Raw genomic sequence first — 15,539 nt, forward strand, 5'->3', positions numbered from 1 at the left:
ACTGGCAGGAGCTTCCTGTCCAGACGGACGGAGGCTTCTGCCTGATTGTCGAAAACCGCAGGGGCTCGGCGCTACCATGCCAAGCGTTACTGGCCGGATCGAAGCGGTCCGTGGGCCGCATGTGGCCCGCGGGCTGTAGTTTGGGGAACCCTGCTTTAGTGTATCAGGTCGGATGACTGGGCCTCCTGACACTGCAGACCCTTTAGTAGCTACTATGACTGCTACAACTGTAGCAATGTCCCTGCTTGTAAATATTTAGTATGCTGCTCCAAATTAAGGTTTTTTTTAAATCAACTCCACTTGTATTGCAGATTGTAGAAAGCTTTGGATGTCTTGTTTAACAGTCCATGATGTTGCAATGTATGTCAATTTCATCAAGCATTATGCCATGTGTGAGAAAAAGCCTGCAACCCCCCCCCCCTCACCCCACCAACAGCCACACCCAATATCTGTGTTTTCAGACATCATGTACATATATTTTTGAGGATTGTCATTAAATTTGATGTTGCTTACATTGCACACACATGGTAAATATGTTTATATGATTGACAGAAAGATGTGATGGATAATAGTAGACATGATGGATAGCAAACAAATTCGACTAAAGGAAACATCAAAGTTAAAAAGTTAAAGGGCTTAAGGGTTAACAATGAACCCCATCTTCATTTCATCAATGAAGAACTGCCCTGTAGCTGTGATGATAAAAGCAACCATATGTCCATCTTGAGAATAGTTATGTCTTTGGTTTTATGAGGCCAGGATAATGCTGTACACTTAATTTCTTCATTTATTAATAAAAGTTCATTTCTGTTTGGAATTCCGCTTTATTTTTCTTGCTCGAGGAAAAAGGATGATATATGGCTTGCAGAAGAGAATGTGGTCTGATCTGGTGCACAGTTGTGGGTAATAACGTCAGTTTGCAGCTTTAAATTTCGCTTTGTGCTAAAATAAGAATAACGCCCAATTTGTGAGGAACGTTATTGTATTTCCCACTTGTGATGCCTTTACCTTTTGGCATAGAAAATCATATAGTGTTACAGTAATGTAATTGTCTCTTATTATTTGGTGAGCCTGTATAGAAGAGAATGAATGCTGTGTTATCATCTTTTCACTTCACTGACTGCACATTAAGTGCAAAATATAAATTTATCCCTTCGGGACCAGGCCCTTTACTGTTTTATGATTCTGTTTTTACTCCCCACAAACTTTTTATATTTTTCCATTTACAGAGGAGTCATATGAAGTGGTACAAATAGGGCTTCCTAGTGGCACCTTTATAATATATTCTGTACAATATACCGGGAAGCTGGAGAAACAGACCCTGTACACTGCAAACACAGCCGCACTATTTTCTTGCGGCCTTTGCTGTTCCGCACCTGATTATAAGGGTGAATGACCAGCAGGTGGCAGACCTGTGCACAGTTCAATGCAACATGTTGTCTGTAAGTATGGTTTATATATAAGGCGCACTGGACTATAAGGCGCACCTTTGATTTCTGAGAAAATCAAAGGATTTTTATTGCGCCTTATAGTCCGAAAAATACGGTATTATTTATTTTAAGTATTTTTATGTACTTAAAAATATGACAGACAGATTGATACATCTCCACCAATGTTTCATAAAATTCATTCCTGGTTATCATTAAGCTGTACACTTCTGTCTGACTGCTGGTCCAACCACCAAAACTTCAGTGACATGGCACATTTACAGGCCCAATGAAAAACTATTTCTGGCACAAATTACACAGAAATATGTTTACTTTTGTGTTTTTTTACCTGCACTTTCCTTACAATAATAGCATTGGAATTATTTTTTATATTATTTTATTTCTTTTCATGCATTTAATTTATGAAAGGAAGATGGTTTTACCAATGTTATTTTGTCTAACATGAGTTTTTTTGTTTTTTAAACGACCATTTTCCCTTTAATTGCAAATGACTTTTATACACGTTTTCCACCCTTCCATTGAAACATTGCAGTTACAACACTGAAACGGCTGACACATGCTGTTCATGTGTTTCTTGTCTTCATTGTCATGATCGCTGTCTTTGTATTTTACAATCTCTTTTGTATGGTAGTAGAAACATTTGTATACCTTTCTGGTTTGTATTAGGGAAATGTGGATTTTTAATATTGCAGCTTTTTTCTCCACAACATATTTCCAAGTGACTGCAGCACCAGTAATTCTGAATACACTATTCGGATTAGCCGGTAGGAAGAGGTATATCTGGATTGTGTCTCCTCTATCAGGACATAACCATCACACTCTGTGTTCATTTGCCCTTTCAGTTTTTTCCAGTAGTATGTTTGTTTAGTAGAATTAAGAAGATTACAAAATGTAACATACTATTTATCTTGCTTTACTATATGAATTAACCTAACAATTTCTGTGAAAAATGAGCTGAACACTGGAATGTGTAAATAATGCCAAAGTGATACAACCGGACTTAGAATGTGACAGACAGACCATTTTAAACATACTTGCCTAAACCAGTGGGACACTGGCACCAACTACTGACTTTATTTCTGCATGATAAATGTTAGAAGTTCATACACACCAGATTTTTGGTGGACATGTCAGTAATTTGATAAAACTGTATTCAAATTCAGAATTTTATGTAATATCCCCCCCCCCCCCCATGTTTGAGCATTGTGCTCTGGAGATAATCTGCTTACTGTTATTTGCATCCTAATCAGCCATTTTATGCTTTTTTTTTTTCTTCTTCCTTTCTTTTTTTTCCTCTGCTCAGCCAATGACCTACAACTCTCATCCTCTCTTATAACGTCTGCAGTGGTTCTTGAATGTTTGTGAACCCTGTAAAAAAAATTCTGCCTTTTTCAAGTATACCATTTTGAATACTTGCATGCCCTCCTGGGGTTACTGATGTGAAGCTCTTCTCCTTTAAATGACCTGGTGAACCATGTAATTCAGGGACGTAAACTCATCCAGTATTGGTCTTTCCTTTCTAACTGGGGGTTATTGTTTATAGGATCCTATGTAGCATTTGTTGCCACGTACCTGAAATAGCTGGCCTTATGTTGTCTTATGTCATTTATGCAGCAGTACTTGGTAAAAGATTAATAAAAAAAAAATGAGGCCTTAATTTTTTTTTTTTACTGTGTTCCATACATGCAATTTGCTGTAATACACTATATAAATAACATGTTGTCTCTGTTTATTTTTTTTTTATATAAAGCATTTTCACTTCTTGTGTTACACTTATTGTGTTACATAATGAGTGCATAATACTCATAAGGGTGACATTTCTGATATGTTTTACAATAGTTTTTGATTCTTTAGTATGAATTATTTATGCTGGGGTAGGACTGTTTCTGTGGGACCAAGCATTTTATTTAAGATTTATGTCAGAGAGTAAGGGGAATTATAGCTGAAATGATTAGATTTTTTGGTACAGCAGATGCTGCTTATTCATAAACAGGTCAAATTTGCCATAAATATCTGAAAGATGTTGGTTCTACATTTGCAGACCTCAGTGCAAAAAATAAGGTTGGTTTAATGCTTGAGATTGAATGAACTGAATGGCCTGCATTGGGCCCTAGCCACATACCAACTAGACACCTTTTGGATGAATGGAAATACAAATTGTGAACCAGCTTCACATCTAAAAACAGTGGCCTACTGCATTGGGCACAAGCCCCAAAACCTTGTGTGGACACTCCTATAGCTGTAAAATTGGGTACATATCCAATCATTTGTCAATATCAAGTGTGAAGGTGAGGGACAGCATGATACTTTGTCAATTCCTGCATCTTTTAGTGTAGACTAGAGATGTACTACTGCAGTAATTGTAAAATAAAGAAGAGCTTATAAGAGCGCACTATATTTCTAATTGTCTGTGCTATGTATGTGCTTTTCAAAACGGACCATAAGACTCGTAAAGGACTCAGCGCCAGTGCCCAAAATAAAATGTTACAGTTTTGTGATCTGTCTCCAAAAGCAGACACCAAAATAGGACACAAATCTGTATGTTTGTTTGTTCTTTCCCCTATTTTGACTTCAAATATCATGTTATGAATCCTAAAAAGACTGTATTAAAATGTTTGAAATATTTCAGACTTGAAATACCAGTTTGTCTTGGCAATAAAAGTGAATTAGCTTGTGTAATTAGGTGTAATAGTTCCTTTGTGAAATGCATGCAGTTGTTAATATATGTACATGCATACACATATGAGACAACGCTTAGCACATTGTTCTGTGTTCTAGCAATCATCTTTTCTGGTCCTGGTTATAGATGTTTAAACCACTGACATATACCTTAACAAATAAACATCAGACTATCTCTTTCCATTGCACTTTATATCCTAGACAACAATCGTAGGCAAGTCTTCCATTTGTCTGAAGATTTCTATTCATTTCAGAGTATCTGACGTAGAAGGATGCAATTTAGTGATTATATTATTACCAAGGTGGCGCAAGGAAATGTCAGTTACTACCTCTCCACCTCAACTTGCCTTTTTACGTATTTTGTTATGTTTATAATCCTATTTTAAGAGCTTTCCTACTTTATGTACTAACCTAATAATTGTCACATTCTATGAGGCAAAAAAGGACAGAACATGTTAAAAGGGTCATCTTGAAAGATGTCATAAAGTAGTTCTGCACATTGAATTCCCCAAGAGAAACTCTGCAGTTTTGATAAATGCGCCCCTCTGTTTGAACTTGCAGATAAAATTCACAGGAATTAATTTTGTGTTTTATTTACAGGCCACCAGTGAACGTCCATTTGTGCAAAAGCTTTTTCGACCAGTTGCCAATGATGGGAAGCCCCATACACTTGATGATTTAGTAAAGGAAGTTTGTCCTGCAGCAATCCCACCTGAAGGTACACATTCAGACACAGACTTTAAGCAATTACAGTTTGGGATTCATAAGTGTTTACTGACTTTACTTTAGCCCCTTCAGGCCTATTTTGGCCTTTAGGACACAGCCCCATTTTTCAAATCTGCCTTGTGTCACTATGTGGTTATAGCTGTGAAACGCTTTTACAAATTAGTTTAAAAATTTGGATGATATCTTTTGTGTTAAGTTATGGAAAAAAACTGACATTTGGCAAAAATTAAAAAAAAAATTCTAAATTCTCTACACTTGAAGCAGATAATCATAGCACCCAAATTAATTCATAACTTACATTTCCCAAATGTCTGCTTTATATTGGCATGGTTTCTAAAGATTCCACGTATATTACTAGAATGTTATGAGGCTTAGAATTTGGGTGCCTTGTTTCACATTTTTGGGAAAATCGCCAAACCCTGTATATTGCCTAAATAATAGGAGTAGTAAATTACCCCATTATGGAAACTACACCCCTCAAAGTACGAGTAAGCACTTTTAAGAAGTTTAACCCTTAAGGTTTTTTATAGGGTTAAAACAAAATGGAGGTGCAGTCTACAAATTGTAATATTTGTGTACAATATATTCATTTTGGGTGAAAAATTTAACATTCACAATAGATTAAATGACAAAAAGCTCCGCAATGTTTGATACCCAATTTCTCCCAAGTGTACCAATACACCATATGTGGTGGTAAGCTGCTCTGTTGGTGCACTGCCGTGCATAGAATATAAGGAGGTGCCATTCACAGCAGATTTCCGTTTTCAAATTGTACAAGCTATAATTTTTCTTTTTTTTTTTTTTTTTTTTTTTATTGTGGTGCTTATTTTTTGACACATGAGATGCACATTTCTGGTACATAATTTTTTGTCATCTATAGCTAATTGATGAAATTTTATTAACTCTTTGGTGGAGGAAATGAAAATTATAAATTTTTGGTACGGTTTTTTTTTTTTTGTCCGTTTACCATACCATAAAAATGTTTTTATTCTATGGGTCGCCACGATTACAGAAATACCTCATTTATGTGGCTTTTCTACATTTTTTCTCCCCAATTTTACTGAATTAAAAACTATTTTTGGAGAAAATGTTGTCAACTTTTTGCAAGAAGAGTTGTTCTTTTTAGCATTGTTACTTAGGAGTACGTAGTTGTTTTTTTTTTTTTATCCCTTCTTACAGCATTTTGTTAAGGGTATTAATAAAAATTGCTTTATTATGAACAATTGGGTTTTATTTTTATGGCGTTTACCTTGCAGGTCCAATAACAATTGTTTTTTATACAGATTGTTACGGACCCTGCAATACTAAATATGTGGAGTTTTTTTGTGTATTTGTTGTTTATACTTTATTAAGTTTTTAGGGGTTTACATTTAATTTTTTTATTTTATTTTTATTTGAAACTAATTTTTTATCATTTTTACTCTATCCAAACTTGAACCAGCGATGCTCTGATTGCTGGTTCAAGTCCAATACTCCGCTCTACAATACTAATGCATAGTAGAGCTGTGTAAACTGTCTGCCATGCTCACACATGCTCAGGCAGCTTACAGTCAGACCTGGAAAGGATCTGACCGTAGGACTGCTTGGGCAGCCTCGGGGCTGCCCAGAAAGGGATTGATCCCAAGTCTTGCTTGACCACGGCGCATGTGGGTCTAACACTTGCGATAGGAGCCAGCTCCGATTGCGAGTGTTAGAGCGCAGAGTCAGCTGTTTTATACACCCACTGCTTCTGGTACCGGCTCCGTTCATGAGTTGGTGCCAGAAACTGGACTTAATATCTTCTAACTTTTCATGGAAAGTTTATTTCTCAGCTATTTTATGACTGGTATAATGTTTCAAGTATTTGGCTAGTTGCTAGTCTTTTTTTTTATGGTGACTTTTATTAAAAGTTATGTTTACCACATAATAATATTACAACACCAAATGTATTTGTACATTATTACCTTGCAATAAAAAAACACAATATCCCCAAAGAGATAAGAAGGGAAGCGGCTGCACTGGAGGGCAAATCTTTGGTAACATTCACTTTCCTTTTTTTAAACTTGTTTACTGTGTACACTGGGAAAGCTCCTTGCTATCTACCATAAACTTTTATTATTGAGAAAATTGTCATTTGATATGTTTGTTATTTCTCTGCAGTATATTGTTGCGGAATACACTGTCCCTGTATAAATAAAGATTTGGGTGATCATATGACTTGTGCCACATTCACACAGCCATGTGCTCACCTGGGCAGTAACACAGGTGTGGCATACAGGTGGGGGGGGGGTGAGTGGTTGTTGCTGTAATCCAGCAAAATATACGACATGTCCCATATTTTGCCTGACCAGGTCACGGTGGGGTGCCATAGACCTCTATGGGAGCTGTAATCTGGCCACAAATTGTGCGGCCAAGTCGAGGGCCGCATTATTTTCGTGTGCATGAGAACTTAAACAACTATCTTCTTAAAAGGGGGAAGTATGTTCAGGAAATCAACCTGAATGGAATGGAATTTCTGTTTATATTCTGAGTATATCATTTAGTTTCTGCTAATGGAAGCATGCAAATGGACACTTACATATATGGTAGTCTTCTGTTATCATTTTTGAGTAAAAGTATCTTCCTACCTTTCCTACAACTTGCTCCTTCACAAATTACAGTCTGGTTTTTGACGCAATCACTCCACTGACACTGCCCTCACCAAAGTGTCTAATGACCTACTGTCAGCCAAATTATAATTACTCTGTTCTCCTCCTGGATCTGTCCCCTTCCTTTGACGCTGTTGACCATGCCCTCCCCACTGTTGACCTGGCCCTCTCCCGGATCTCCTCATACCTCACTTTACCATACCTTCACTTTATTACCATCCGCTCTTCTCACAACCGTATCCAGGACTTCTCACATGCATCTCCCATACTCTGGAACTTTCTACTAAAATGTGTCAGTCTGTCCCCCACTTTCCAAACCTTAAAACATAATCTGAAAACCCACCTGTTCATGGTTGCCTACAATGCGCAATAACTGTACTGCTCTGCTACCTCCATCTTCTCTAACGGGCAGGGTACTCCTTCCGCTTGTCTCCTGATCACTGTAGTTTTGTCTTTGTGCTTGCATTTGTTTTTGTCTTAATGTAAAGTATGTGAACCCCTTACTGATTGTACAGCACCATTGAATTAACAGTGCTCTATAAATAAATAATAATAAATACCTCTCGGAAATTCAAGCACAGGTATGAATATATATATAATATATAATATATAATATATATATATATAGGCAGTCCCCGGGTTACATACAAGATAGGGACTGTAGGTTTGTTCTTAAGTTGAATTTGTATGTAAGTCGAAACTGTATATTTTATCATTGTAGTTCCCAACAATTTTTTTTTTTTGCCCCAGTGACAATTGGAGTTTCAAATTTTTTTGCTGTAATAGGACCAAGAATTATCAATAAAGCTTCATTGCAGACAATTTTAAGCTGATTATTGCAATCTGGGACTATTTTAAAGCATCCAGAGAGCTTCACCAGAGGTCACAGTGGGCAGAGGGGTCCGTCTGTAACTATGGGTTGTCTGTAAGTCGGGTGTCCTTAAGTAGGGGACCGCCTGTATATATATATATATATATATGTATATATATATATGTATATATATATATATATATATATATATATATATATATATATATATTATATAATTAACATTTTATTTTTTTTATTTTTTCTTTCTGCTAGGGGGGTGGGGTTGGAAAGGGGAGGATTGTGGGATTATTATAAATGTATTTTGTAATATATACATACAATGTAAGTACAGATGGAGAATATGTAATGATTATGTACAACATTGTAATATTGTAAGCTCTATTTTTTTATACAATGTTAAAAATTTTCATATACCGGTTTTCTTTTAATAAATTATATTGAAAAAAGACTTTCTAAGGACCAGATGTTTTTGTATGTTCTGATACGTAAAAAAAGTCTTATATAAGTAAAATGTTTTGTGCAGTGTTAAAATGCCTCAGAAATAATCTTTTCCTTTTGTTTACTTTCTGTAAGTATCACTTTGTATGGCAGCACGCATAGAGGCGGGGGAATGAGTAAGTGTGCCTCTGAAGACACCTGTCTGAGGTCTTACATAAGGGAAACCACAGACACTTAGGCATCTAAAGGTTACAAAACATTGAGACTTTATAGAAGAAAGCAATGTGCAGGGGATAAAGCTTGGCTTTTCTTGTCAATAATTGACAGGCTATAGGGGTGGAGCAAAGGACAGGTAAAACACAGACAGGGTACCTGCAGATTCATGTGTATGAAAAGGCAGCTATTATAGACGTCTCTTTGAAGATTTGGAACAGTTGAGATATTCCTCTGTGGTAGATGAAAGAAGGCTTTTATTATCCGCTCTGTTTGAAGATCTGAATATTATCACCTCCTTTAATTTCTTGGCTAACAGTGCCCGTCTATTGTTTTGTTTTAGTTTAATCTCTCATGTGTTACAATGTTTAGGCCAAAACTGGGTAGTACAAAAGTAAAAGGATTGTAACTTACCATTGGATCTTTCACGCCTTAGGTTTATCGGAAAGTAAAGCTGAAGAATAAACTACATAGTTTTCAGTGAATTGGATATTAATGACATAGAATATCAATATCAGAGAAGAGCAACCAGCTGTTTAAAGCGACAGTAGAACTTTATGCATATATTGCAGTTCAACGCTACTAACTTGAACTGAGCTGCACCCAAATTATGTGACCGATGAGTGTGATAATTCTTGCATGGGAAGTGGATGTAGTGCTCGCCATTCTACTTTAAAAACAGTGAAAAGCTGAAGAGTAATTTTAACTCCATTATAAAGGTGTTTATTAAGTATCTGCTTCATTGAAAAATATTTTTTTTTATAGATGCAGAAGAAGAGAAATTAATAGGTTGTGTTTAAAGGAAATCCTCCATCAAAATCAGGCTTGATAAACCAGGGACACTTACTCATAGCTCCAGGCTCTGTGACTGTGGTAATCTTCTTATATGTGTTATTGATGGCCTCCTTCCATCTTAAATTATGCTAATGAGCCTGAAGGGCTACTATGGGTGTTGGTTTCACTGGCTCCCCTTCCCGGTCTGCTCCCTTCGCCTAATGTAATCTCGCTGCAGTAGACAAATTCTGAGCACACAGTAGGAAGGTGAAGTGTTCTTTTTACAGCCTGTGAATTTGCAGCATGTGGGGCCCTTCAGTCTTATATGCATCATTTTAAAAGTTGATTTTAGAAGGAATAAGGCCATGGATAACACATATAAGAAGATTACCACAATAATGGTGCTTGATTTATCAATAACTCCCTGTTTTATCATTCTTGATTTGGATAGTAGATTTATTTTGACTTGGCAGACCACAAGCATTGGGGGGGATTTAAAAAGTGCCAGTATTGCCTAAAATTTGCCCCACAGCCAGTTCTTTGAAATGTCTGACAAGATGGTGCAACGTTTATTTATATATGTGTTGCTAACAGGAAACAACATGTCTTAATATTCTAGAATTGCCAAAATTGTAGCTCTAACATTGGTTCAAAACGAAGTTTGGTTCAAAATACTGTTAAACTGACTCAACATTTTGTCTTTAAGACATTCACATCAGTAATAAACTAATGTTCAATTACGCTTGCTCAATTAAGAGAAGTTAGAAAAATATGCTTATTTCTGGGCTGAATATTTGATATTTAAAGGGTGTCCCAATTCTCTCCAGTCAACAGATGTAGAGGTACAGAAGGACCAAGTAGTATTAACAATGTCAATCCTTTGAAGCAAGGAATGAGCTGCTGCTAAGGCATTGAGCATGCATGTATAGGGGAATGTTTGGAGGACTGGCTAGGCATGTATTGGCACCTCTATAGACTGCTTACTTTTGAATTTGTTATATTTAAATCCACGTGGAGTAGAACAATAAAACAAATAACTTGAGGGTTGGTAAACAGTAGTCACTGTTGTAGAAACTGATTGAAGATGCAATTTGAGAGCATGTCCACTGAGAATCTCTAGAGGAAATTGTCCCTGCCTGAGACTCTTTCATTTTAAGATGGAAACTGTTTCTTCACACAATGGGATTGTCTGTAATCCAGGCTTCACCTGAGTCAGGTAATGGTTTCTGTTGATGACATCAGTTAGTTCACTGAATACCACAAATGCTCTGAATAACTCTCTGTCTTTCTTACATGACAGGTTTATTGATTTTGTTATTCTTGATGGATTGAAGTAAAAATGTAGAATTCAGGATTTAGAAATTCTAGGTTTTGTTTCTGGACCTCATAGTCATCATGAATGCTGTTCTGCCCCCAATTATTTGGAGTTTTTTTTGTACATTTTACGGTCAAGCTAAAGGTCACCAGGTTATATAATTGAGTGTATGTTGTGCATGGAATGGACATTGATTGGTTGATCACATAGTTTGTATATATCCATTCCGTTTGGATATTCCTGATCAGTGGGGAAATGGGTTAGAAAGGTCCAGTTTACACATAGATCATTGTTTTAAACATTTTTAGAATAGTTTTAACACCCAGTGAAATTATGCACCGCTTCAGCATTTAAACCTGTTCATGGAAACTAAAACCCTTTATTTGCTTCTAGAAGATGCATAGGAAATCTCAGATATATACCGTAGTGCCAATAGTCAAAATAATATTATATCATAAAATAGGTTGTTTCATAGGTCTAAATAATATCTAATAAATACCAGGGTTAGTAGGAGAATGTTATAGACAAACCAGTAGTCACCCATTTAATGCCCATTGTGCTAGTACTGTTACTCCCGCCTGTTCCATTTCTGGGCCTTGACAGACTGGAAGTGATGATGCCTGTTCATTACCACATAACCAGTGTAGTCAACCATGGACCTTAGCAGTTAAATTTAAAAAGATGGCACTGGGCTGCCAAATCCAGTAAGTTGCATGTACATGAAAGGAATGGAATCACCGAGGTCAGTAATCACACAAGTAGAATGCAAGATTTCCTCTATTCCATTCTAGAAGTGGCGAGAGGCACATTTAATCTTTTTTGTTGGATCCAGGCAACCATTTTAGCAAAGGCCAAGGTTTGAGTAAATACAGTCTTGTGTATATGCATTTGTGTAAGACTGAGAATATGGATTAAATGTGTACATAAAATAGCTTCCGAAACTGCTTCATTTGTATTTCCTTTACATTTTATGCTGACATCTCTTTTATTCTAGAGGGCAGTATGATCATGGGGACACAATTTGTTTAGTTGTGTTATATCCGAATACCTCTAAAAATGTTTAAATCTTGGCAAATAATATTCTGATGCCCAAAATTTCTTAAACTATGGAGCTTTATAAGGCGTCATGTTTTGCGGGAAGAGATTTTTTCCTTTATACTATTTCTTGAACTATATGACCTTTAAATCGCTTTTTATATGCCTTTTTTATGGGTTACAAAATAATTATGTTTAGACATTTTAGGTAGGTTAGTATTTTTCCTTTCACCGCATGCCCTGTATGTAACCTCGTTAGGAGGTATATGTTCTATGGGCAGTCCCCAAGAGGTAAAAATGTGTTTGAAACGGCAATTTTAATTAGAATTGGGCAAGGATTTTTTAATTATTTGGCCGATTATATTATATTCTATACTATTTGAAGTGAGAAAAGTTTGCGTAAAAGTTTTATTACTGATATTGCTTGTGGTCTTTGACAAAAATTCAGACTGTGATCTGCTGCAGCTATAATTTTTGGCCCTTCCAATAGTCCATCTCAGGTATCCCCTTCTCTCTAGTCTATTGAAGATAGAACGCAACTCCCTTTCAAAGTCCGATTCAGATGAACAATTGCCCTTTACATTGCAAAGGAGTCTCCATCTAAGGAAGTAAGAGCTAACAGCCACAGTTTTCTGCTCCTGATACAGATAAATAATCTCTGCGCTGGTGTCTCGGCTGCATGCCACGTCAATTCGGCTTGTCTGTGTGGCCGGCGGGGCAAGCCGAGAGATTCTGATCCCCGTGCTGTGCTGTGTCTTTGTGTTGTGGTGGGGACGCTGGGCCATGCTTTGTCTCCTATGCCTGTCTGTCCTGCGGCCGGCTGTGGAAGTCCCGGATGCTGCACTGTGCCCTATCTAGGTGGCGCTACAAAGTGTCTAGCGGCCTGACCTGGTCGGAGATAGTGCCTCTTTTGCTTGTACTGCACAGAGTGCTCATTGCCATCTGGGCCCTACTGCTATCATTATCAGAAGGACTTTGTTTAAAGTCGCGCTGGGAAGGTGTTCAGAGGGAGCAAAGATGCTGCCTGGATCTGATGTTTGGGCTGCTGGCTGCTTATTACAACTGGGAACTATGCAACTATGTCTGTTCTCTCTTCATATCATCTGACACAGGACTATGTGTCTTCATGGACTAAAGATCAACTTGTATATCCGCTGCCAAGTAACAACTGGACCATTGTTTCTCACTGGGATGTGCACTAGTGGCGATTAGAAGATCCGTGGGGCCCAAACAGCCTTGAGGGTTCCAGAACATTAGGTGCATGGAAGGGTGCCCAAATGTACTGGCTACTTTGGGTGTTAAAGGGGCTGTGAGTCGTCCTCAGGCCCAGGATGCCGCCTTCCCTGTAATGGGGCCTATTAGCTCCTGGTATGCGGTCTCTCGGCTCTCAGATGGGGGTGCTCCTGGCACGAATGGTGCAGAGAGTCCCCATCAGGTTAGACATGAGTTTGGCCCTATGTTAGCTAAGGATGGGTTTCCTATGGGGTCTGAATAGGCACCACCTGCTCCATTTCAGGTATACGTTGTAATCTCCAAGTATGGGTTTCTGCCTTACCTTGCAAGGTCTGTTGATTTCTGTCCTGTGCTTGTGTCTGTGGTGGACTGATTGCATGAACATCTGGTCTTTGAATATAGTTCAGTCACATTGGTAAAATGACATAGAGGGAGGTGATAAGTTTAATAAAGTTGGGTACAAAACTGATGTCTGTAATTGTAATAGCAGGATAGAATGTTTATTGCAAGATGCAAGTGTGACAGAAAATATGACAAAAAGAATTACATGGTCAAGGTACATGTTACTTTCTATTAAGAAAGGAATACCAAAGGGTTGCGTGAGGAGACCTTGGGTCCCTAAAGGGGTGATGAGACTGTTTAGTTTTGGCAATATGTCTCAAATCCTACGCGTGGAAAGAATGTATTGGACCTATTGTTTGTTAATGTAAAAGATGCCTACCGCCCTGTAACCCTGCCACCGTTGGGTAGATCTGATCATAATTTAACCTTTCTGTATCCTAAGTATTACTCTGTAAAGCACAGACTACCTATCCGTTCTCATCAAGTCAGATTGTGGTCAGAAGAGTTGGTGTATGAACTTCAGGCATGTTTTGCTGCTACAGACTGGGATCTGTTCCTCAGAGAGTCAGGTGGGGATGCGAATATGTGTGTGGAAACCAGTAACTGACTACATTAATTTCTGTGTAGGATCGATAGTGCCTGTTAAGAAATACCCAAAAGAATAGCAAGATCTACTTAGGCGGAAATAAAAAGCGTTTCGAGTAAAAGATGTGGATTTGTACTAGGAGATAGTAAAGAAAGTTAAGGTCAAGATCAGGGAATGTAGAGATACATATAAAGAAAATTAGAACATACTGTATTTTTCGGCCTATAAGGCGCATCGGACTATAAGGCGCACCTCTAATAAATGCCTGCTAAGACATCTATGTTCATATATAAGGCGCACTGGAGTATAAGGCACGATCAAATGCAGTACCTAAAAATGACCAGCAGGTGGCAGACCTGTGCACAGTTCAAGCCTGCTACACTTCCCGGGAAACTTGTGTCAGAGAGCTCCGATTTCAGAGGTATGGCTGCTGGGGGTTAATGCAGGGTGATGCAGCAGGGGTTAAGCTGTCTCCCTCTGCCCCTTCTCCTTCCCTCCTCAGCCAGGGTGTTATTCCTGTGGGGTTCCCTGTGGCTCCTTCTCTTTCCCCTGTTACAGGGCTGTCAGGTATGGGGGATTGTTTACTGATGATGATGATGATGATGATGATTGCCTCATGGTCAGCACTATGGCAGCTCTGGTCTCTCCGTGCTAGGGGAGGGCAGGAAGGGCACAATGTTAGTTGTGGTGCCAGGGCACTTCAGGAGCTAGGGACCCTGTATACTGTGTAGGAAGGTGCAGGAAATTTCTGGGGTTGGAGCTATTAAACACTGGTAAATGTACAGTACATCTTGTCTGTAGTACATTTCTGTGTAAGTTCATATATAAGGCGCACCTTTGATTTCTGAGAAAATTAAAGGATTTTTGGTGCGCCTTATAGGCTGAAAAATACGGTAAATTAGCAGGTAATCAGGTCAGTGTGGTCTGGAAAGGTATGAAACCTATCACTGGAATACAGACAAAGTCAGGCAACTTCACTGCGGACAAGGGGACTGCGGATGTGCTAAACATTTTTCAGTCGGTTTAGTGCAGAGGATAAGGTTCTTCAGAATGATTGTGTTTGGCCTTATGGTACTGGAGATGTGGCTTCGGGAGGTTTGGGAGGCGATGTCAGTTTTTCAATTTCTGGGGACGAAGGGAAGGTTGAAGGTTAGGAAATTGTTAGGACCTGACGTTATTAGTGCAAGAGTGTTACGGACATGTTCGCGGGAACTTGGTCCGGTTTTCCGTGAACTATTTAATAACAGCTTCCTCTCTGGTGCGTTACCCATACTCTGGAAGACCTCAAGGA

At 38.2% G+C, this 15,539-nt stretch overlaps 1 protein-coding gene across 4 annotated transcripts in view; it reads left to right on the forward strand.

Moving 5' to 3' along the window:
• Window positions 1-15,539, forward strand: part of ATG5 (autophagy related 5) — a 101,137-nt gene that overhangs the window by 65,582 nt on the left and 20,016 nt on the right. For all 4 annotated transcript variants that reach the window (XM_072141867.1, XM_072141866.1, XM_072141868.1 and 1 more), the window contains exon 7: window positions 4,728-4,845. In XM_072141867.1, the coding sequence (XP_071997968.1) occupies window positions 4,728-4,845 (118 nt within the window). The remainder of the gene's footprint in view (window positions 1-4,727; window positions 4,846-15,539) is intronic.

The sequence above is a fragment of the Engystomops pustulosus genome, chromosome 3 (assembly GCF_040894005.1).
Source record: "Engystomops pustulosus chromosome 3, aEngPut4.maternal, whole genome shotgun sequence".
Taxonomy (NCBI): Eukaryota; Metazoa; Chordata; class Amphibia; order Anura; family Leptodactylidae; genus Engystomops; species Engystomops pustulosus.